At 40.0% G+C, this 25562-nt stretch overlaps 1 protein-coding gene across 1 annotated transcript in view; it reads left to right on the forward strand.

Annotated features, from left to right (window-relative positions):
- Positions 1-17674, forward strand: part of CAMK4 (calcium/calmodulin dependent protein kinase IV) — a 140144-nt gene extending 122470 nt beyond the window's left edge. The window contains exons 6-11 of the mRNA XM_056514054.1: positions 1240-1330; positions 3124-3198; positions 6447-6522; positions 10112-10238; positions 12264-12416; positions 14905-17674. Of these exons, the coding sequence (XP_056370029.1) occupies positions 1240-1330; positions 3124-3198; positions 6447-6522; positions 10112-10238; positions 12264-12416; positions 14905-15057 (675 nt within the window). The 3' untranslated portion in view covers positions 15058-17674. The remainder of the gene's footprint in view (positions 1-1239; positions 1331-3123; positions 3199-6446; positions 6523-10111; positions 10239-12263; positions 12417-14904) is intronic.
- The last annotated feature ends 7888 nt before the right edge of the window (positions 17675-25562 follow it).

Consider the following 25562-nt stretch of genomic DNA (forward strand, 5'->3'; position numbering starts at 1 on the left):
GTAGCAGTGTACAGTCCTTCAGTTTCCATATGTTGTTGGCTGTTTTTACCTTGGATAAGTGATTAGTTATCTCACTGTATAAAACAGCTGGAACGAATACTTGTATTTCACTGTGAAGTGAGGTGAGACTCTTTGGCTGACCTCTAAAAGCCACATCATGACAAATCCTGTGACTTTAGGATTGTGGGGAAAGTCAAGAAAGAACACTTATTGCACTGTGGGAAGAGCACAGTGTCACTAAAACAGTGCCCAAGGACAACAATGTATTCCTCTTTAATATTATGTAATCACTGGCAATTTATAGGAATTAAAATTACAATGAGATATACAGTCAAGAATTCACCTCAGATGCTAACTGAAGTGCACATTATAGTTGTATTGTCTAGGTAAATATTCAACCATTTGTCATTTCCTGCATAAATATGCACAGAAACTGGGTTTTTTTGGTAGTGAAAACACAGCTGAGAGAGATGCTACTAAAATGAGACTTTTCAATAAGATAATGTGATTCTACTCTTAAGCATTTGTCTTCTGTGTGAATTGTCTTTTGTGTGAATATTTTATCAACAAGAAATACAGATTTTCTCTCACTAGTTTATCCCTTTTTGTCTATCAGTATATTGTATATAATATATTTTTCTCTTTCTGTCCATAGCAGTATAAGTGGCAGCCATATGTTTCAGAAATTTTTCTTTCCATTCGTGCAAGGCAGGAATTCAATGACGAGTGGATTTGCATGTACTGCATGTACTTTTGCAAGACAGATGGATTTTTGGGACTTTGCAACTGAGTGGTTTCAAAACTCATAAGAAATCTGCACCAAGGGACCCCAAGCATTTTGTAGTTGGCCCAGGACATGTACTGCATCCTTTCTACTCAAATATATCTATTTAATTGCTTAATACATGACCATTTTTCTGTCTCTTGGAATGTTATAGTGCACAGAAACTACCTTCCTTGAACTATTGTATTAAAATTCAAGGATACTTTCTAACATGTTTTTGTTCTCAAATGAACATATTATCATTGCCTTCCAAATTTTGTTTTCCTATTCAGATTACAGTATGAATCTAAAGATCCTACTGAGCAAGTTTGCAGAGAAAAGAGCTGCTGAAAATTAGTGAAGTAACTCTGGGTCACACACAGAGCAAATATTAATCTGCTGCTATAGAGAATTAGAAAGATATCAACTCATTCTTGATCCGTCTCACTTACATCCTTTGACTTTCTCTTTTTCAGTATCTGCATGCAAATGGGATTGTGCATCGAGACTTGAAGCCAGAAAATTTACTCTATGCAACACCAGCACCAGATGCACCATTAAAAATTGGTGAGTAGCATTAAATGTGCACTTCCCTGATGCCTTTCCATCAGTAATATGTCCTAACTGATGTTTGGAGTATATGCATCTCATGATCACCCTATTTGAAGCCAGTGCTTAATGAGCAGCATGTTACTTCAGCAGCACAGCTGTACATGATGGTTTCAAAACCAATGCAAAACTAGATGTGTGCTTAGAGAATTTATAGCCAAAATCGTGTGGAACATGGCAGAGGTTAAAGCACTGGGAATAAGAAGGATCATGAGAACAGCAGAAAGTTCTGTGCACCACTTTTATGCCCCTTTTTTCTGTTAAACTAGTAGCAGAGGAAAATATGCATTGGTGTGAAAATAAAAATGTGCAGATAAGTGGTAGAAAGCAAACTGAGCAAAGCTGACTTCTGTTTTGAGGGCAGATTTGAGGGACATGGAGAGTTCTTTTCAAAGAGGACAGGAAATGCTCAGCACCACAGAGAGGGTGAGGAGGGACAAGGCTCTCCTGGTCAGGAACGTATTGTGCCAGTTCCCTTGGAGATAACAGACACTTCCAAAGGGTATGACCTCCAAAAATTTTGGACATGCAACAAGAAGCAACAAGGAGGATCTGTGCAACCCTTCTGAGTTTGAAAACACCACCTCGTGCTCCTTTAGGAATGAGTGTTTCCATGTTCATCAGGCCAGTGCTCATCATGGGTTTCTGGAGCCAAATTTCCATGAACTGGCCTCAAGCAATTTTGCATAAATTTCTAGGAAAGTCTTGAATCTCAGGATGATGGCATCTTAATTTATATCTTATCCCACTACTTGTCTTTCCTGGAAAGGCTCCAAACTTGGTAATTTAATGAAGCACCAGTGGCTTTGGTTTGATGTCCAGAGTGAATAGGGCTTTTGAAGCCTTTCCTAAATGCCATGATTCTTCATCTTCCTGGTGAGGTCATTGCCTTGTTTAAACTGAAATCCAGTTTACAGCAAGTGGCTGTGTTTATAAATTAAACTATATTTCTAATTAGATAAATAATAATGCAAAAAGGATAGCCATTTAGGAACAAGTTACCTATTTTTATCCTGATCTTGAATCAAAACATTCCCTTTTATATTCAGTCTAACAAAATAAAATCAAGTACTTTTATTTGCTTTGAAGGCTAAGGTGATTTTCATGACCTAAACCGGAATTTGAATAAGCTCAGTTTATTCTCAGTGAAAAAAAAAGTTGTGAACACGTCAATTTTTATGACTTTTGTGGAAGAGTCGTGCAGGTACAGTGTGTATTGTCACGAAGGCCCTTGCTCTGTGAATAGCAATTCAGGGTGGAAACACTGGAAAAAGGATGGTCAATACTTCTTCTGTCACCATCTTTATCCCCCTAGAAGCTTTTAATAAAATACTGCTGGGATTTTGTCTTGCAGAGACTACATACTCTGACCCTTGACTAAAAAAGCAACCCAAAATAGTTCTGATAATTTTACTGGATTACTCACAGAGTGGAAACTGAATATATACCTAAAATACATTTCTGGATCTCTGCTTGTATGCCCTTAGGCCTCCCACTGTACTGGCTTTGTGAAGTTTCAGAATAAAATACAAGCTACATTTCTGTCAAGCAAGAGACAGGAACACTAATTTGTACAGCAAAATTTGCTTCTGGATTGCAGCATGGGTAGATTCATTAAATCCATGCTCACCTATGGAAATGTCAATACCATTCACTTAGCGTATAAATGTTTATTTAATTGCATATACATCATAAAAACCCACATTATTACAGGGAGTAAGAACATTAATATTGCCAAACCATCTTAACAGCTGACTTTGGACTTTCCAAGATTGTGGAAGATCATGTGACCATGAAGACTGTTTGTGGAACTCCAGGGTACTGTGGTATGTGGTTTTGTTGCTTACATTTGCTTTTATAACTGTAGAGTCAAAGGAAAGAGGACACTGGAGAGGACCGTGAGATCACACTGTTACCTCGTAGAACAGCTGATAATGCAAAGGTGACATTGTCATTGTCCATTACCATATTGCCTGCAAAGCACACACACATGCCAAGTCTGCTCTAGAGCAGCACCTAATTCCAGTCTACTTAGTTCCATAAAACTGTATGAAACTAAACATAAAACTCACATATAAGCTATTAATGTTCTAGTTGTCTTTCTTGTGACAGTTATACTACCAATGCCACACATCCAAAGTTAGTGCTTAGCAGTTTTTATGCCCATCTTAGTAAAAATAAGGCAAGGCTTATTCCTGTAGAAGAGCCCTCAGAGTTATGCCGACTTGGTGGGAAGGATTTGGGCTTAATATTTCTGCAGAGAAGGGAGGGAGCTTTATGCCTATAGTTACGTGCCTATAGCAATCCTTGATTTACAATTCAAGTTAACTGACCATGCAGAAGTCCTGGTGCCCGGAAAATATTCAAGCATTTCTTTCCAGAATTGGAGGAAACCCAGGAGAAATGCTGTTTAAATGCCAAATTAAACTATGAATAATTGATGGTTCCGGGCTGCCAGCTCCCACATCCTGCCCACCCATCTATCAGCAGCTTCTCCAGAAAGGACACAGCAACAAAAACACGTACTGGAGTCTGAATACTTTAGCATCAAGACATGACAATCTACAGTCCTTGGGATGTGCAGATTCATGCAGAGGACTGAAGGCAAGAAGATGGTCTCAGAAAACTTGGTTTGCTGCAATGTTGTGCCTTCAGTGAACTTAAGAAGAGCATAAGTGATTTCTGAGAGTAGCACAAAAAATCAAGCCAGGGCAAAACAGTGATTCTTACTTAGTCTGTTACAGGCAACATCTAAACTCACAGCAATGTGTTGGACAAATCCATTCACCAAAAGCAAACTTCTGGAAACTTTAAAAATACTGAGAACCCTTCTGTTCATGGTTGTGCAAGTGTAATGTGGGAAGGGGAAGAGATTGCATTGATGCCCGTAGGTACAGCCAGCCCACTGTGCTCCAGAAATGTGGCAGTCATCCCATGTGCATCACAGATCCAGTGGGACCAGGGTCCTCAAGCTGTGCCTGTCAAGATGCTTGGGCGGACATTGACTCTTCTTTACTATTGCAGAGCTGGAGTGCCTCAAAACTGCCTGGCCTCTCTTCTTGCTCCTCACTGTAGCAGAAGCAACTGCCTGAAATGCTCTGTCTTTCCTTCCAGCTAAAACAAAATATAAAAAATAAAGCCTATATAAAGTGCCAGGTAAATTGACTTATAGAACCATTAAGGTTGGAAAAGACTTCCAAGATTATAAAGTCCAACCTTTGACTGAACACCAATCATGCTCACTAAACCATGGCTCTAAGGGCCATGTTCAGTTGTTTCTTGAACACCTCCAGGGATAAGAGCTCCACCATCTCCCTGGGCAGCCTGTTCCAATGCTTAACCACCCTTCCTGTGAGACAATCCTTCCTAATGTCCAACCTGAACCTTCCCTAGTGAAGCTTGAGCTGTTTTCTCCTGATCCCTGTTATGTGGGAGAGAAGGCCAGCCCTCACCCCACTACAGCCTCCATCCAGGCAGTTGTGGAGACTGCCTGAGCATCCTTTTCTCCAGGCTGAACACTCACACCTCCCTCAGCTGCTCCTCTTAGGATTTATTCTCTATACCTTCGCCAGTTTTGTTGCCCTTCTCTGGACACACTTCAGACTTTCAAGGGCCTTTTGTTGTACAGGGCCCCAAACTGACACAACATTTGAGCTGTGACCTCACTGGTGCCCAGCACAGGGGTGATGGTGACTGCCCCACTATTGCTGACACAGGCCAGGATGCCCTTGGCCTTCTTGGCTACCTGGCACAGCTGGCTTGTGTTCAGCCACTGTCAACCAGCACACCCAGGTCCTTTCATGCTGAGCAGTTTTCCCCAGCCTGTAGCACTGGGGGTTGTTGTGGCCCAAGGCAGGACTGACACCCAACCTCATTGAACCCATTGGCATTGGCTTTGTCTCGTGGATCCAGCCTGTCCACATCCCTGTCTATAGCTCTCTAGTACCCACCTGACTTGGTGTCATCTGCAGACTGACTGAGGGTGCCCTCAATTCCCTCATCTAGACCAGGATAAAGATGTAGAACAGGACTGGGCCCAACACTGAGCCCTGGGCCACTCCACTGGTGCCCAGCCACCAGCTGGATGTAACTCCATTCACTGCCTTTCACAGGGTTCAGATATCCAGACAGTTTTTCACTCAGTGACACTCTACCTGTCCAAGCCATGAGCAGCCTGTTTCTTCAGGAGAATGCCATGGGAGACAGTGCCAAAGGCTTTACTAGAGTCACCACAAACAACATCCACAGCCCTCCCCTCATCCGCCCGGTGAATCACCTGCTCACGGAGGGAATCAGGTTGTTCAGGCAGGATGTGCCATTCCTGAACCCTGCTGCTGTGCCCCATCCATTTCCAGCCCTTCTTGTGGATGGACATCACATTAGCCAGCCTCTGAATGATGTGAGAGCTCCCCAGTTAGACAGAACTGATGCTCAGTGATGCAGAGCAGCTCCCCCAGCACCACTGGATGGATCCCACCCGGTCCCACGGACCTGTGAGAGTCTGAGTGGCTCAGCAGGTCACTGTCTCCTTCCTCCTGATTGCACAGGGCTGTTCTGCTCTCTGTCCTGTCTGCCAGCTCAGGGCTGCTTCCCTGAGCATAAACAAGCCTTACTGTTGAGGGCTGAGGCAAACAATGCATTCAGTACCTCAGCCTTTTCCTCATCCTTGGTTCCAGTGTTTGCCTCTGCATCCAATAAAGGATGGAGATTTTCATTGGCCCTACTCTTGTTGTTGATGTATTTATAAAAAAACTAAGTAAAATACTGAAGTTAAAGTACCACTTTCTTGGTCACATTGTAGCTCCAGTGCAGCTGTAGCTTTCTGTGGCTCTTTTCACAAACATAAAAACAATTTGAAACCAAAGTTCACCTCTCATTTTATTCTGGCTCTGCTTGGGCATAACTTCTCTTGTTTTATATTCAGTGAAAGGAATAATTTACCTAATTAAGGGCTTAAATGGGCAGTCCTAAGTTTTTATGAAAGACACAACCATGCATGGACTTTAATTGATTTTGTGACTGTTACTTCTTCACTCAGCTTCTGTGTTACTGACAAGTGTCTTGTCCTCTGCAGCACCAGAGATATTACGGGGATGTGCCTATGGCCCTGAGGTGGACATGTGGTCCCTGGGGATTATCACCTACATCTTGTAAGTGCAGACAGTGCTACAGAGAGGTTCACTTTTTAACACCCACAGGATTTCATGACACCATAAGCTGTGCCATTAGAAAATACAAGATCCTGAACTTTAATTATTATATTCCTAACCTTACTGAAGTAAGTCAAATCCTAGAAAAGCATGGCAAAACACTCAGTTTAAATATTTGATAAAACTTCTTCCTGAACAGCAGCAAGATCTGTGCAGAATCATCCTATTAATGTGAATGAGTATAGACCAAAAGCTCCAAACACTTGTTTTTGAGTAGGCATTTGTGTCTAAGTCTTACTGTGGCTAGTCATGATTCAATTGGTAAGAGTTGTAATTACTTTATTGTATTGACTGAATCTTTCAAAGGAAGATTATTGAGAAGGGAAAATTGCATATGATGTATTGACTCTCTTCTTTATGGGAGAATAATTCTGAGACTTAATTTAGGCCCTTGGCAATGACAATGCTAAGACAACTTGTGTAATTATATACTTCTATGATGCCTTTTATGGGAAGAAAATGAGATTTCACATATGTACCTTAAAGATATGGAGGATTTTATACATATGGGCCATTATCCCTCCCCTACTACTTGCGATGTCCAGCACGTACAGTGTGCAATAACACAACGATTTTCATCTTTTGCAATGAAATAATTATATTCTCTAGAGTTTATACTAAAAGTCCATGTACAGGTATATAAACACTCTGATGGTAATGTCAGAAAACATTCATCTTTTTGTTCTGCACATAAGCCTCAAATAGTTCACAGGTCTCCTTTTGCTTACCTGTAAATAGTAGGCTACAGTACTCCTATTTGCCATTTTGTTGTTTGCTTCTTTTTATATGTGTGTATCTTTGTTTCAAGGTCTGGGTTAAGATCCAGATCTTGTGTTGAAGATCACAGCTCAGATATTGCCTGCCAGGTGATCATTTCTTGTCACTTCTAAGATTTCCACTCATGAGATGTGAAATTTACCAGCAAGGCAGACTGGAGAGGTGGCTTTTGTTACCTCTTGGTAAAGCCACTTAGATTAAGTTATAGCCTTTCCTAGTTACTCAAGGCATAATGAAATCGTTGCATTTTCAAACTAAGAGTCTTTCTTAAGCAGAACTTGTTTTCAAGTGTAAGCAAGCTCCAACCAAACTCCAAACAACTCCTATCTAAATATCTGAAGTGGCATTTTGTATATGCAGCTTCCTAGAACCTTCCAGCTGTTCAGGGGATGCTCCCAAGCCACACTAAACCTCTGCATGTATGTAAATAAATGTGTGAGTTCCTGCCCCGGATGGGGCTGCATAACTATAGATATTCTTCTATTCTTCCTCCTTCTAGTCCTGTCCTACTCCCACCTCAAAATCCAATTTGATCTACAGGAATAAGACAGGCAAAAATCCACCTGGCTGTCGCTTCCATTTAGCTTTAACAGTACTCAACATTTAAAACCCTTCTATCGTGTGTAAAGCTTTGTGTATCAATATGCAGGATGCATTAGAAACTGAGATCAGAAAGGTACATGCAAAATTGCTAACTCATTAATCCTGGAGCCCAGAAAGGAAACACATTTACATAGAGTAAAAAAAAAAAAAAAAAAATCCCTGTATGTCCCTCAAAACGGAGTGGATGTAAGAGTAAACAAGCATGTTACAAAGGATCTGTATAAAGCTGTATCTTGCCATTAATCAAAATGGACTTGACATTTGATTTAAAAAAACTGACACATATTTTGACAGAACAGTTTTTCCTGAGGCAAATTATATTGAGACCTACTGGTGATAATTGTCATAATTTGAGGGAAGCTAGATCTAGTTTTAAAAATCAAGAGGAGTAGTCCTTTTGTATTCCTGAAGCAGCTTAGAAATCCTTCTGCATGTTTGAGATGCAGACAGTGGTCAACAAATTTAGAGGCTTTGCCTGTAGTCAAAATTGCGTGGATTTAATTAAAGGTGTTATTTTGCTAAGTTACTTTAAAGGACACAAAACGCCATCTGGTCATCTTTAGTTGTTCTTAAAGCTGTTTACATTGACTTTTCCTTTATTTGTAGGTAGCCAATTTAAAGTGAATCACAATCATAAAATGTTAATTCCAAATACAATGAAATCAAGAGCACCCACACTAGGTCTTGCACTGATTTAATTAAGCAATTTGAAATCATACCTCTAGATTTACTCATCTATTTTGGCAGGTAGCAAAAAAAAAATCTGTCTGCTGAAATGGATTTTTAAGTAGAAGCATATTTATTGAAATTATTAATAGGAAAACAATAGGTGATAATAGTGAGTTAGTGTGAAAACAGAGAGTTCACCAAGGAGGCTTCCAGCACAGTCACAGCAAGGCTTAAGCAGGTTCTTACTGTCATCAGCTACCCAAATCCAAAATGCAGTTTGGGCTGGCCTGTGAGGGGCCCTGCTCAGGGGTGTTCCACAAGGGACTGCTGCAAGCCCAGAAATGGTGATGGGAGAGGCAGCAAAGTGAGGGGAGCAGCAGAGGGGCTCTGGCTGGCCACCACCTACTGAAGAACAAGGTTTGTGTTTTAATGCATCTCTGCCAGACTTGGAAAAATAATGTGCCCAGAATGTGCTTGCAATGAAGTGTTTCTCCTCTTCAGCAGTGGCATGTGATGCAGCTGTTCCACCCACGGCTATGCACCACTCCCAAAACACATTTCTTCCTTGAACCTCAGCCTCCTTTTTCAGAACAGTAAGCACATTGTGTTGAAAAACACAAAAACAAGTTAAAATATAAGGCTTTTCTACATGTGTTGCTGCCTTGGTCTTTAGATCTGCTGTTGTTTCCCTCTCATCATCTTACTGCTTGTTGCATTTTCTGGAGGCAGAGGAGCAGACAGACTTTCTCTGTTAAGCTCAGATCACATACTGGCTGAATAGGAAATTCACTTAAAAAATATGATTATGTGTGCAGGCGTGATTAAAGCGCAGTGAAGCGATAAAAGAGGACATTATACAAATGGAAACCACATCTATGAGCCTGCTTTCCCTGGGGCCAGCAGTGTGCCTCTCTGCTGGGATCTGTATTATTTGATATACTTATAAACACAGTCATTAGTGAGATCACAAGACTTCTAGATTGTATGTAGGTTACCTAAGTAAAGATGAGGGCTGATCACAAAAACTCACCAAAGGTTTTTACATATTGTGGCTGATAGGAGGAAAAAATGTACAGGGATGAACATGACTAAAAAATCCATCCTAACTGTATATATAAAAACTTCTAACTTCACATGTAAGATGGATTTCCTCAGCTAATTCCTATTCCTCTGGCAAGAATTACAGGGATTCTGATAAATGCTCTATGATACTGTTTTAATAGTTCAAATTAAACACATGTGAAAATAAGAACATTACAATTAGGAATGCCTTTCCCAGTGCTTAAGAGTACTTATGACCACATTTCTCTCTGCTCTGTAAAATTAGGAGTCCAGGAGTACATCAAGGTCTGTACATCCAGTACATCCACCCAAAGTGATCTACAGGACACAAAGTAGGGAAAAAAACTATCATGAACTGTTTCTAAAAACCCAAGACTAATTAAACTTTGATAAATTAATTTATTTTTTATCCTTTCAGACTTTGTGGCTTTGAACCATTTTATGATGAAAGGGGAGATCAGTATATGTTTAAGAGAATCCTGAGCTGTGAATATGACTTTGTGTCCCCCTGGTGGGATGATGTGTCTCTGAATGCCAAGGATTTAGTAAGTAAAGCATGAATGAAACGAGTATTTAGTATTTCTGCCACTAGAAAGATCTAGTTTGGGGTGGGGGCAGAATAATTGCTTAATTAATTTTTCGTAATTGTTTCCTCTTGTCTCTGCTATATTATGGTGCTGTTAATATCCCCTGTTAGCCCAGTGCTGTAATTTTGCACTCAGAATACGAATATTCAGGTTCTTCTGTGAAGACAAGGCTGCTGGCAGCTGTCACATTGTTCATCTATGCCTGCCTTTCCTTCCAGCTCTGAAGTGTTTCACCATTCCTGTTTTCTGGGCAAACACCTTCAGGGCAATATGGAAACAAACCCTTCTTTTTGTGCAGTTTTCAAGCCTGAATTTTGGGGAAGAATGAAAAGGAATGAAACTTTTTCCCTCACTGGTTTTTCTGACATACTTTTTTTGTCTGTTAAGTTGGGTTTTTTTAGTAGGTGAGGAAAGACTGACTACTTTTAAATATGCTCCATTAGCAAAATGCAAGGGTTGGCATGCTCTCTGCGCTGTATTCTTTTATTACTGGATAAAGTAATTTGGATCCAGAAGACACTGATCTGCAGAGATAGGTATGCTTGAGTGTGACTTTTGTCAATAATAACTTACATAATTCAGTTATTTCATTTAGCATTGAAAACGCAAGTGCTCTGTTCCATATGAAATTACAGAAACTGTTTCACAAAATACTACGTCATTGGTGTTAGTGAAGTACTTAAGGATATTTCAAATAGAAGTTCAAAGTACTTTTTTGTTTCTTTATGAGATGTGAACTTTTTCTAAGGCCAAAAAATTCAATTTACAGCCAGATGAACAGCAATCTGCAGGTAAAACTTTTGTCCAAACTGCTCCATACTGCTTCAGTAAAGGAGAGCTCAAAATTCCAGGTTTGAATATTGCATAGCAAATTGTATATAAGTATGACAACCATGACTCTCAAAACCCATGCTCTGGGCAGTTCAGTGTTCAGTCAAAGTGATTTGCTTAACTCAAGGTCTTCCTTGAAAACACAACCAGTATTCACCACAATGACTGTTCTCCTGCACACACTTCAGGGCACCAACTTTGTTTAAAAGCTCTTTGTAGAGAGAGTCCAGAGAGCCCTAAAGCAAATTTTTCCTCACCCTCGGGCACACAGGAGCAATGGAGCCTTGTGCCATCACTTGCACTCTGCTCCAAGAGGGTCTGCAGTCAGGAGATGGGTAAGTGTGGCTCTGCGGAGTGCCATCTGTGCACTTTGTTACTCCATTGTCACATTTCTTCTTTTTTTTTAAAACACCACTTGTCCAGAGATGCAATAAAACCCATGGAATGCTGCTTGACTGGACACACTTTGTGTCCAGCAGGACTATCCCCAGTTCCAGGGGTATGTCTGCAGTGTCATTTTCCCAAAAATATCCTGCTGTCATGTTTGTAGAAGTCCAGGTTTGCTGGCTTGGGTGACAGAAGGAATGGTGTAAACATTAGTTTCAGAGTGGGCTAAGACAGAAACCCTTGTACAGTGCTTTGTTTTTAATGTGTGCATGAGGTTTTACAGTGACTGAAAGAAACATTTCCTTTGTGATATTACTGACAGGGACTGAGTGGTGCAAATCTGCATGAGATGCATATTTTAAACTTTCCAATCCAGTTTAAAACTTTTCCAAATTCGAAAGTAGAGATGCTGCTCAGAGATTTTGAGAATCACTTAGGGTTTTCGTGACAATTCAGGCGTGAAAGAGCCTATGATAGATACAGGTCATCTGCTTTGGTACCTTAATATGTTGGTAACCAGATGATTCTTTCTCTTCTCTCTTCCCCCTTAGTGGCTGTCTTAATCAGATGTTATTTATGGAGAACCAAGAAATGCTAGAAGCAAAATACTTGCAAAGACACAAATGAAAATTCTTGTAGGTTTCTTAGAATGTCTCACCTAAGATGCTCCCCAAACCAAGATCAGAGCCCGCAAATGCAAAACTAGGTAAATTTGCGTGGAGAATAAGGTTGACAGTTTTTTTTTATTTCTCCTTTGTGATGCAGGTTAAAAAGTTGATTGTTTTAGACCCCAAGAAACGCCTCACCACTCTACAGGCTTTGCAGCACCCATGGGTAACAGGGAAGGCAATAAACTTTGCACATATGGACAACGCACAAAAGAAACTTCAGGAATTCAACGCCCGGCGTAAACTTAAGGCAAGTCTCTGCTCATAGTCTTTGTTTTGGCTATGAAAGTATGCAATTCAATTACTAGCCTTGCAGAAACCTTGCATATTTTTGAGAACAATACTCCATGGTGTTATGGAAGATTTCTATTTAAGATGCCTGATGAAGATTGAAGAAGTTTGAAGCTGACTCAGTCAATGACTGGATCCAAACAAAAATGCGTGAAGTTTATTTAAAACTCTATCTACACAGATAGGACTGCTGAGGATGTACATGGCTTTCACAACGTCCTTACTTTCCATCTTTTCTTCCCTTCTTCCTTTTTCGTTTATGTCCATCCATCTGTCCTGTACTGCCAGTGCATCCTTAGAATATGGAACAGAAAGAACATCTTGAGTAATTTCTTAATGAGCAACCATAAATCTAGAAGAAAATTAGTGTATTAAAGCATTTTTGATCCCTAACCCACCCTGAGTTACCTGTACCTACCAATACAAAGCAGGAGGTTTCAGCATCCTTCTGTATGAACTAGAGTCAGCATTTCAGATATGTAGGTCTATAAAATGTCCCCAGGATGCTCCTTTTCCATTCAGTCTTGATATCTGCTGTGGGAGGAAGCAGGGAAACATCTTTATGTGTAACGTAGTATCAGGAAACTTTATTCTCCCCAAATCTGTTTTCCAGTTTTTAAAAATTTTCAGGAGATAATTCCAGTAGTAGAAATTGTTAGCAACAGCTACAATGAAGATGCACTTGTTGCCCTGGAGAATAAGAGTAAAAAGCAACTTAACTGAGAGCTTTAGTAAGTTACGTAGAAAAACCAACTCACAGAAAACTGAGTCTTAACTTTGGCTTTGCTAATTTTTTTAGTAGTGAACTGTAGCAGAGAATCTCTACAAGGCAAAGAAATTTATTTTGTCATTTACAAAGTTCTCAGAGATTGTAGATATAATTCACACTGATGTTTTGATTTTGTTTTTCTTTATATTTTTAGACCAGAGATATTTTTGAAGCACATTTTATTTAGACCCTTACAGTAATCAATTTATTCTTTTGTGATTACAAACTATCACTTTTTATAAGTTTATTTCAGTGCTTCTCTGCTAAAGATTAAATTACCAAACCTCTGATTATTAAGAGGATTGATTGAAGTTAACAGTTCTTGTGGAGTTAATAATTTTCCACAAATATATGTAAAAGAAACAATAAATTTATAGGCAATTAGTTCCTGATTAAGAAAATAAAACCAAAGCAGACATCAAAGTAGTGAGTACACATTTTAGCTGTTGTTTTGTTAGTAAAAATCATAGGCAATTATCTGCTCTTTCCCAACATGAAAGTCCATTACCAGGCTTTCTTTATATAAAGACAAATTTTAAAGAGTAACTCGAAAGGTCTCAGTCAGGATTTGGCTTCTTGTAGGCTGTGTTGAATTTGTTTCATGAACATACAATAGTGCTTGTGCAAGTAAATTCCATTGAAAGTGCCTTTAGACATTATGGTATCATTGAGTGGCTTGTTCTGTTTGTAATCAGTTTTCCAAAGTCCTCTCACCACTGATGTGGATGTCTGTAATTTTTCCTTTTAGAGGTCTAGTCCCTCAGAATTCTTGCCACTTTTTTTGGTTTATGCCTTATAGTGTTTCTCCATAATCTGTTGCAGCTGATTCTTTTTTATTGAGAGTGTTTATGTTATCTGTTTTTCATTAACATCTTCTTTTTTTTCCTTTTCATTTCTTTGTGGAAGTTTTTTGTTTGTTTCTTTCACGTGCGTGTGTGTGTGTGTGTGTGTGTGATTACCTCTCCAAAGAATCCACAAAACTTGCTATGTTCTTAATTTTTCCTGCAGACCCACTGCTTTGATGCCTAACCAAAAGCTGCCAAGCCAAAAATAGCTTGAGCTGTCACACACAGAAATTAGCATTTATTTTCATCACCTCTGTATGTCTGGTATTTTTCAGGCAATAAAACTCTTCAAGGCAAGGGCTAATATAGCTGTCTTATCATTTTGTGATATTTCAGGTGATACAAAAGCCTACTCCCAGCATGTATTTTTAATACATATACTAGGGAAGTTGTCCATGTGCTCCACAACATTGTGCTTGGAATACGCAACAGTGCGATAGCGGTAAATGTTGTGCTCCCTCATTAAATTTTCATGCAATAATCAGTGATAGTACTATTGTTATTATTATGGCAGACGACGATGACTTTCTTCTTTGCCATCCAACTTCAACATGGGACTCCTGAAGTAATTTCTAAAAAAAATAATAAAAATAAAGTAAAATAAAAAAAAAAAAAATTAAAAAATCAGGTGTACCTGAAAAAAAAAGTTGTGTTCACGTCACCCAAAAGCAGCCATTTTAAACCTCAACCCAGTATTCCAGGTGGCCTCCTACACGCATCCAGGCCCAGGCAGGTACGCAGCGGCGGCGCTCCCGGGAAGACCAAGCGCGGTTGCGTTCCCTCTCCTTGGCAGCGCTCCCTAAGGAATGTTTGCTTGGTGCTCTCTCCCCCAGGCCGCAGTGAAAGCCGTGGTGGCCTCCACACGCCTGGGCAGCCACAGCGCCCACGATGGCCACAGGCCCGGGCACGGCCCCGCGCCCGGCCCGGACGCCCAGCCCGGCGAGGAGCCCGCGCGGGAGGCGGCGGCGCCGCAGGAGCTGCCCTAGGTCGACGCTGGTGTCGGCCGGGATGCGGCACCTCACACACCAGCTACCTTCCCGTCCAGCCCGACAGATTAGTAAGCTTGGCCTCTCTGGTTCTGCTTCAGGGCGCCACGGGCCCCTGGCGATCCTACCTTCAGTGCATGTGACTGCTTATGAAAATAGCAAACTGTTCCATTAGGCATGTCATGGAAACAGTGTAATTTGCAGTAATACCGGCAGGTGAAAACATGGGGATTATTAACTATCTACCATAATGTGTATACTTCATCTATCTAGTGTTCCTAGGTGGCATTTGAAACAAAATGCTGTTTTGTTCGGTTTTATGGAAGTAGTTGTCTTATCTATGTTGTGAGTTTCTTTGAACTGTTTCCTTCCAGGCTCATAGTCCTTCAGCAGACAAAATGGAAGGAAATACCAAACTAGTGCTTTTAAAACTGATGTATGAAATAATGTTTTTTATCTGTAAAATTGAAAAAGTATTTGGGGATTTACATGCAAAAAAAAAAAACCAAAAAAAAAAAACCAAAACAAAACAAAAAAAAAACAACAACAACAAAAAAAATCGCAAAAACAACAAAAACCAACATTCCACTACTTATGAGAAGAAATTGAAATGGTAGTTCCACTGGGCATGAAAATGTACATCGTTCAAGCTTGCATTGAGAATGCCTTATTCTGACTTTTCCTGTTTATATACAATATTTTAATAACAACCAAAATTACTCAGATTTCTGTCATTTCATTCCGCAGTAAAGTTTTAGTGAAACAAAACTATAGACTAAACAAGGATTAGAGTACATGCAAATTTTTGGCATGCCATTATATTTATCCATTAAAATTTTAATCTGCAGCTAGAAGACATTTTATAGGCCCTAAGGGAATAATCTGCATTTAAATAAGTTGCAAATGTTTGAAGGAAGCTATTCCACAATCGCTATTGGCGATTTTGCTTTGGGGAAACACTTTTATGCAAGGTCTGGGAGCAAGCAGTATAATCTAGTTGGTTCCTGGGTAGTTTAACCTCATGAGTGAGCAGTTTCCACCTGTAATTAGTCCACATGTTCCTAACAAAGGACCCCTCCTGTAAAGTGATCCACCAGCACCGATCTTGCATCCACCCACAGCTGTGTCTTGAGTTTGCAGGTGTGTGCATCAATCAGCTTGCAAAAGTAGGGTCAGGCTCTTCAGCTATCTTGATATTTTTGTTGAATGTGGTTGATAGGAACTGAAAAACTAATCTGCATCAGTGTGTATGACCACTTACACTTGTTTGTTATCTATTTGACAGCATGTGACTATTGTACTGATATATTACAAAAATGGCAAAAAGAACCTGATGTACAAAAACGTCGTTTGTGCTTGTTAAAATTTTTAATACTGATAGTTATCTAACATCCTAACACAGTCATCATTCCTCTTTAGCTTTAATTGTTTTTATGTTGTTGTTGTTAGGCCTTGCACAACTTGCCTTGAAAAAATACAGCAGCTACTGAAAAAAACAAGACTTTAATAAAACATTCAATAACTACATTTCCTGATGAAATTAAAGGGTAATACAATGTTATTTGTATGGTAGATTTAATAAATAAATTGTGCTCTAAATTAATATATAAATGAGGTTTAAAGATCCTGTCTTTACTGGGTGAAAATGCATGCTAATGAATCTATTATACTTGAGATTTTTTATCCATTTCTTAGAACTCTTTGAACTTGTACAAAAAGTTTTGCTAACTAAGAAGGGTTGAAATTTAAAGTACATGCATACATTCAGTTTTCAAGAGACACTTTGAGGTCAGCTGAAACATCTGATGGGGGCATAGAAGCTGTATGCAAGCCAACATGACACTTCTACAGATTTTTCTCCTGGAAGCAAGATTAATAATTTTGGAGAAGCTCATAGATACATCCACCTGTCTCACTTCTTCCTCTCTGTCTTACCTCCTTTGAGATCACTGCAGGCAAAATGCAAATCTCAGCTACTGTATTCCACCCTCTTATCATTGGTGAAGTAATCCAAGTTCAGTCAGTAGGGAAGTTTGATGGGAGAGGCTGGATTTCTGTAACATTTCATCTTCATTGGGGATAATTGCTTCAAACCTGCAGAAGTGGAGTTGGCTGCACATTAACTGCACATCTGTGAGAGCTTGAGCATAAATTCCTTTATCTAAGGCACAGTTTGTTGAGCTGAAAAGCCATCCCAGCTGATTCCCCATGGTAGTTCTTTGCTAAATTGTACCACAGCAAATCATAACTATGAACTGATGCCATCCAGCAGATCTCTCTGTGGCAGCATGATCTTCAGAGACAACTCAGTTTTATGTATAAAGGCTCTGGGGCTTCAGTTATTTTTTTTATTTTGTTTTCGTTTTTGTTTTTTTTTTTGCTTTGCTTTCTTTTATCATTCTCAGCAATCAGGATGTCTGTGCTGAGTCAGTGACTGCCAGTAGGTGACTCAGTAAAGCACTGTGCCTGGCTGATATATTTGATGTATGGCAGCACTTGGGTGTATGCATGCACTGGAAGACAGGAGTTTTGCCTGCATTGGTTTTGTCTGAAAAACCACATCCTGGTGGCATCTGCTGTAATGCAGACTGGGATGTTCAACATCAGTATCTTACTGTGGCTGAAAGGTGTGAACACACATTTTAAAACTACTGGAGATGGACCAGATGTTTCCAAATCTGTGGTTGTAAGCTAAGTAGAAAGTTACTTGTGCTCTTTTCTATTGAAATCCTAAGCTTTTTTTTTTTTTTTTTTTTTTTTTTTTTTTAGAATATTTAACATATTAACAAAGTTCTTCAAGTACAGAAGGGGAAACCTTCCAATCTTTTTGAAGTATTTGAACTTAGCAAAACTTTTCCTTTAAAAGCAGGCTGCAGCACTAGCCAGTTGTTTTAGATATTTTAGATTTTGAAGCTAAGTTGATGATCAGATGACAGTTAAATGGCTAAGGAAGTCCTGCCACAGCAGGGTCTGACAGACATGTCATGTTCTGTAAGCAGGCAATGTGCAGGACACTGTGCAAGGAACTGCAGGGAGTCCTGAATGACATTAATGGAGTTCATGGAAAAGAGAACATGAATGTAGTCATGAACTTAGTTATTACTGGAAGGCATTCAAATATTGTGGGAATAGGCATAGTGCAGAAGCAGGAAGCCATTTGAAGTGGCCCAATTCTGAATGTAGCAGTAAAATTATAGATTAACATCTGAATTCGTACACAAACACATAAATATATAAATTTCTCAAATAAGAAGTAGAGACTGCTGAATAATTTCTGAGAGCCAAATCTGTATGAAAAGTTGCAGCAACCTTTTAAGCCATTTTTGCTTCCTTGGCAGCATTATTTAGCTGGGTCTGAAACTATAATGATTAACAGTCTGATTAATATTGACATTGCTAGATGAAATTTAGTAGTTCATATCAAGGTATAGATATCAAATGCAGTGGAACAGAGTTTTGCCCAGCTCTGGCTCCTTCCAAGACATATCTGGGAAGAAGATTATTTCAGTGTCTTCCTTTCATGTGCTGAGTACAGGGGTTGAAGAGGAATGACAGCACAAGCACAGCATTTCATGATGAGTTGGAGCTGCCCAAACTGCACAGAGGTCCTACCCAGTGATGCTCCATCCACAGTATGTGTGACTGAGAACAGATTGGCCTTTTATTTGTGTGTTAGGAAGATGTTTATTGGCCAAGGTATATTAAGCAGCACATGTGAGGTACCATAAAGTTCTTCCTATAGGAAGATATATAAAAAGCAAAGCTTAAAAGAAGGGGATAAGTTTTTTCCATTTGAAACTCTGGCTTCAAGAAAAAGTGTTAACATGAATGGCTAAATGGCTTATTGTTATTCTTTCCCTTTATGCTTCATGGTTTTTTTCCCTGGCCCAGGGGTACACAGGAACAGCTGTCAGCTGCCGGTCAGGCTAAAGAGCCATCTGACACCTGGCAAGTTTCAGCTTTTCTGCCCTGACAAATCTGCTGCTGCCTTTGGTTCCAGAAGAATCTGGGTTTCATCAGTCAAGTGTACATGTATTACTCTGAGACACCCCTGGTGTGATTTGTCACTGCCAGTTAGTACCCAGTGAGAGGTATTTCTACTTTCCCTCTCCATTTCCCAGATTCATGCTAGCTCCTGGCACCTTCAGATTCCTTTCTTAAGAGCCTCTACCTGGCTGACAGAAATAGCTCTGTGTTGTGCAACAAATGCCAGGAAGACACAGAAAATAACTGAGCTTCTTGTGTTACTTTCCCAAAAGAAAATGAAGGCACCTGGGCTGCTGTAGGCACAGGATGAGGGGGTCAGAGCAAAGAGGCACAAGAAGAGCCCCATTCCAGCACCTTTTTTCCTTCTGTGGAAGACATTGTTTAGGTCAATCCAAAGAGACAAGTCAGGATTAAAAACTCTGAAAATCATGTGTGCTATGACCAGTGACCTTCTTAATATTGTTTACATAATATGAGTTGATACACTTAGAATCATGTTTTATGCAGCATTGCCATTTACAGGTTGGCACAAGAAGCTGCAAAGTCTGTTTGGAACACCTGGTCCCATTTGTTGCCTGGAACTGTAAATAATGATCTGCTTTGTAATACAAAACTCTGGAGCCAATCATTGTATCTGCATAAGTACACACAGGGAAAGTCCACCAACAGGAAAAAAGACTGTCATTCTTATCACAGTGTTGGGTGGATCTGGGGTGATTCTTCTAACTGAAATTATTATGTTGAATGACTTGAAGCAGCTATTCTGGTCACTTGAAAGCTGAGGACAAACCATTGGGCTTGATTTAGGATTGCAAATGGCATGTGATCTGTCCCAGAGACAGTATGGGACAGTTCTGGGAGCCACTGAGTCACATTTATTCATCCACAGAACTGTGCATAGGGGTCTGCACTATCCTATCAACCCTCAGATCCCAAAGCATGATGATGTTACTTACAAATGTGAAATTTACATGAACGAGCACAACTACACAAACCCCCAAATAACACTGCACAATAACCAACCACAACAAACACACCAGAGAATTCTGCTACAAAACACACCGAAAAGCACATTTTTAGCTTTGTGTCAGCAAAGTATGAAGTGAAAAGTGTCTCTAAATGTACATTTCAAGGTTCCAGGTTCCTTGGTTTCTGTTATTTTCCTGAATCCCCACCAGCCATGTTTATGGAAGTCATGCAAACATATCTATCCAGTGACAGCCTCCTCCAGATGGAAGAATGCCAACACTTAACCTACTCTACATTTGTAAGACATCGAAGCTGTATTGTTGGTATTATCAATATGTCCCCCAGTTGTCTCTCCCTTAGCTTGCTATGGGGCCTGAAGCAGTCTTTTACAGAAAACTAAAGTTTGTCCAGAAGTATTTCATTAAACTAAGCAAATGGACTGTATGTATATTTAGACAAAAATATCTGTGAAATATGTCCTAAGCCCTGCTGTAGCAGTGCTCTCCCTGAGAAGTATTTTCCTTGGGAATGACAAGGACCCTGCAGAGCATCCAAGGCTGGTGCCATCATCAGTGTACTACCTTCAGTGTAGTGATAGTGGTTTGCTCTGCTCAAATCATTACCATCTTGGTTGCAGGGAGACAAAAATTACAAACTAAGATACTTTTTACTGAAAGTAATTAGAAACAAGGAAATTTACAACTACTGACTGCTGAGTGCTAACCCAAACTGTTTCTTTGTGCTGTTTAGCACAAGAACCACTTCCTGTTCACACCACATCCTCATGAGATGTCATGCTAATGCTTCTGAATAAACAGCAGAAAATTTACTTAATGTTGCATAAGAGGACATTGTTTTGGGGTCTGGTTGTTTCTGGGGGGTTTTTTGGCCTTATTTTTTTGAACACACAGTGTTGAGAAGCCTATGCTGGTTAGAAAATTACCTTTGAAATGGTTAGTTGCTCAGGGAGAAGGAAAGATAGAGAGGTGGAGGGTGAATCCTAGTCATAGAACCACAGAACCATTCAGGTTGGGAAAGACCTCTGGAAGAGATTGGTTGGGAAAGATAGTGCAGTCCAGCTGTTAACCCAGCACTGCCAAGTCCACCATGAACAGGATGCTCTTGCAGAACAGCAGTGGCAGCTGGTCCAGCTTGTCAGGGAGCAGGAGTAGGGAAGAGTCATTGACACTGCCTGGCCTGGGGTAAGAGGTTTGTTACTCCCCAGGAGTTATACCACCACATCCTTGCAAGACCAGGGCAGAGGCTGCCTGGCTGCACACCCACAGTAAGGAGCTTGTCTGCTTAAACTCATTTTAACCTGAAGAAATGTGGCACACGATGTGTGTACAAATGTCGTCTGGCTTGGCCTTGGTCTGGAGGAGGATCATAAGGAGGGAATTTTGTGCTTTTGTTAATTCAAGAATACTGTATGCTGGAAGGTATGGGTATGTACTGATGTTTCCAAGGCAAACAGAAAAATGGTGCCTTTGACTAACACAAAGTATTTTATAAGCCTGTTACAGAAGCTCATTGATCTCAGAGCAATGGAGGCTGGACTCTAACTAATAACAATTAAGAATATTGTAAATATATACAGCAGACTTTCTCAAATTAACTCCACGTCCTGTGTTCCTGACTCCTTATTTTACTGCTTAATGTGTAAGAAATCCTGTACTGTCAACAGTTTTCTTCTACTAGCAAAGATATAAGCAACTAAATAGCAGTTTATAGTCTGCTTGTTTAACTGTATCCTTTTGCTTCTGATTAAGCCTCTTTGTGTAGTAAATTTCCTAATACTGTGCAAGTGAACCAGAGAGAAATTGAACCATAAAAAAAAAATTACCATTTTGTTATTTCCATGTATTATATGTGGGACCAGTGTACCTCCTTGTGTGTTTGCATGGGAACGCTGAAAAGCCATGAGAAAATAATGCTGGAATGTCTATTTTTAGTAAGTGGCGTGCATGACTGATCTGATGCTAAATAAACCAGTAAATCTAGAAAATTTACTAGTAAATCTATTATTTGCTGACAGCTAATGCTCAGTGTAGAGCAAGGAACAATAGTCATCATTATAGAGCTTGGCACATCTTTTCCCGTGCTCCCCTTCCCTCAAAAGTTAGCAGCTGAATAACAAACTAAATCTGTTATTAGTGGTGGATACAGAGCTGGGGGCTGTCCAGGCTTCCCTTGTGCACCAGGATGGGTTATGTGAGGTAGATGCTTGTGTCCCTTTTTGTCAATCACTTCCAGCAATCAAGAAATTACCACCTCCTTGTGCACTCTAGTTCTGCCTCTCTTTTAACTGGGAAGTATTTTACAAAGTCCTGAATCTTTTTGTTGCACTTAACAGTTTGTCTATCACAATGATTTGCTTTCTGCAACCATTTCACAATTATTTGTTTTTTGCAACCTAATCCAAAGGTTATTAATGTGGTTCTTCATTCAGCATCCTTCTCTCACTGCAACACAAACCAAACCTTTTCCCTAGAGGTCTTACACTCCTCTTCTTGCTCAAATACGAACTTTCTGCCTTTTGTTGGCTAGTCTTTGTCTTTAGCTATGTTGACAAAAGCTGTACATGATACCTGAATGGAGAACATTGCAAGACTTACATGTTGAAAGGACTTTTTACTTTTTATTTCTCTGCTCTGTTTCCATATCTATCCCCTCAGGAGTGTTCCCTCTTGCCTGGTACTGATGCATCTTGTTATTCTTGCCACCTACAACTTTTTAGTCTTGCAAACTGCTTGAATGCAAAGTCCCTTCACACACTTTTGAGGGAGATGATTTTACAAAATCTCTCTGTCCTGGAGCAATGTAAGAAATAAATTATAAACACCAGAAAACATTTTGCATGGCAACAGTGCTCCAGGAAAAAAAAAAAAAAAAAAAGTCTAATTTGGCACTTTCATGGATGCTGCTGAATTTTTTCCCAAGCAAATGCAAGGCAAACATTCTTACTGCAGTTTCATGAAATCATCTTGGTCACTCCTCCATAACAGAATGAAAAACGGCAGTGGAAATACCAAAGGAAAGAAGAGGGCAAGTATCAAGCTGCTTTTGAGCTTCCCCTGGATCTCAAGGGTTGTGTGCTTTTGGCTGACCTCTAAAGACAGTGGATCATACAGCTGAGCTGGAGCTCATGATACAGCACAACACACTGGCTTTATAGTGATCTTGAGACAAATAAAGAAATGGGAAATAAGAAAGACCCAACAAGTCAGAGGAACTTTTAATGAGTTAGGATAGCTGGGGAGTTAACATAATGATCCTGCCTCATAACTACCAAATTTCTGCATTTCTATTGATGCCTGGTGCAGTCTTCTTCTTTAAAAAGCCCTGGGCTTTTGTAGTTATGATGTCCTTCTCAGCAGTTCAAGCACTTGTTTCCTTAGACATTACACATAACCGAGAAACTTTATGTCTCAAATATCCAACAATGCAGGTGGTTTTGGGAAATGATTCAATGTTTTTACATCCATGGTGAATTCTTTATACTTTCATTTGACAGTAGGGAAAAAAAAAGTGCATGAAGGGTCTCTTCCCTCTTCCTTACTTCTTTGGTACTTATGGAGGGCATCAGATTTCCTTAATTTCCACTGAAGCTCTACTCCCATGGTGTGGGCTGGGAGGCACACAGCAGAACAGAAAGATTTTTGCCCATGTTGAGCATGTACAAAATTTTCTTTTCATTTGGCTGATTGAGACAGGGAGACCATGAAATTCTGCAGGCATGGTTGTGCACATACAGGCTGCATCTTTAATCCTGTATGCAGAAGAGATGGTGGTTTGTGGAGACATGGCTTATGTTCCAGTGAACAGGCATGCTGCGGTCCCTTTCCCTCCCCCTTCAAACTGTGAGGAGCTTGAAATCCTGTTAGGCATACAGACAAGGAGAGCTTGTACAACACCCAGATAACATGGGGTGACCAAACTCATGTTTGCTGCTGCTCAAATGTACCCACCTGAGCACTGCCCTGCCTTCCTAGTGCACCCTGGAGCTGGAATTAGTAACACTAATGCCTCAGCAGGCACTCCCCAGTTGGAACCCAAATTGCAGGCAGCACTCAGACTGACACATTCAGACAGTCAGGGAATCCTGGCATAAAAATTTTCTCTCTGGGGTTATAAACTGCCTCAAAGAGGGGTCTGTGCTGGCAGGTCAGCAAGGCCCAGGTACTGAGCTCAGGAAGTGCCTTCTACCCCTGTACATCCCAGGGCAGAGCCAAACGGGTCCGGTGAGGGCTTGAACAATGTCAGTTTCTGGTAACGCTTTGTGCAGTAACTGATCTAAGAGTTCCACTTAGGTTACCTGTATCAAAGAAAAACTACAGAAGATTATTAGATCACCATAGTGTCTTAACACACTGAAAGAAATGCTTTAAGGGAAGTAACTCTGGAGAAGACAGTTCTGGGTGATGTGTTGGCATTTGAGACTCCTTAATCCAGATGTGGCATTTCTTATCACGTGGGTCAGCTATGAAACATGCACAGGTATCTCCTGCCATATGATGTTATCATCTGTGTCTGCTTTCTCCCTTCTAGTGGCACAATCCCAAGGAAGGTTAACTCCATAAAGCAGTCCCTATCTGGACTGTAAAACTGAGTCACCAACACAGCCTAGAGAACTGGAAAAGGCAGAATATGTTAGAAAGTTTAAACTGTGGTTTAGGACTTCAGGATATATTCTTTTCTAGAGAACATTTAATATTTAGCATAGGTTTAAAATCTCTCCCATCTTTCTATTATCCTTCACCAGGAAATGCGTTTGAACATCAATGTTTTCTTTTAACAATTCTCATAATTAATGTCCTTACGGATTTTCCAAAGATCCCAAGTGGCCTCTATATCTATCCTTGTCACACTTTGCAGAAAGTGACATGATACATGCCCTACAAGAGTGTGCTGTATCTCAGAGGTGACAGTTCCTTTTCTCAGCAACAGACAAAGGCTACAACTCTTCCCACTGAAGTCAAAAGCTACAGAACTCTACTGCCTTTACCCCAGCATTGCAAGAGAAACAAGGGAAGGCTCTAGAGAAGATACAGGGAGTTTCTTAGCTTCTGTAGCTGCTAATTAAATACATGTCAATATACATTTTGCAGCTTGTTTTATACACCTAATACACATTTATATGCCTTCTGCTAGATGCTATAAGCTCGTGTGTTTCATATTAACTTAATGTTTATGGTTAATAAATCAATTCTTAAACATACAAAAAGGTAAATAACACCAAGCCAAAATAATAATAAAGTTCTTCCACAACAACCATGGGCTTATCATAACATATATCCTCCTGTATATACATTTTTAGAACTCAAGCCTTGAGAAAATCCTACTTGTGCAGCTTTCAAGACATTTCAATTGGGCATCTTCCTCAGTCTAAATCAAGTTTTTAAATGAAGGCAGGCTTTATTGCTTTCAAATTTAAGGAGACAAACTGGCACCATTAGAGATCTGAAGATGAGTTATATTATCAGACATAGCTCCCCAAAACTGCTATGTGCTAGCTGCACAAGGATTGAAGAAGCTACATCACAGGCCTG

This window comes from Oenanthe melanoleuca, chromosome Z (genome assembly GCF_029582105.1).
Source record: "Oenanthe melanoleuca isolate GR-GAL-2019-014 chromosome Z, OMel1.0, whole genome shotgun sequence".
NCBI lineage: Eukaryota > Metazoa > Chordata > Aves > Passeriformes > Muscicapidae > Oenanthe > Oenanthe melanoleuca.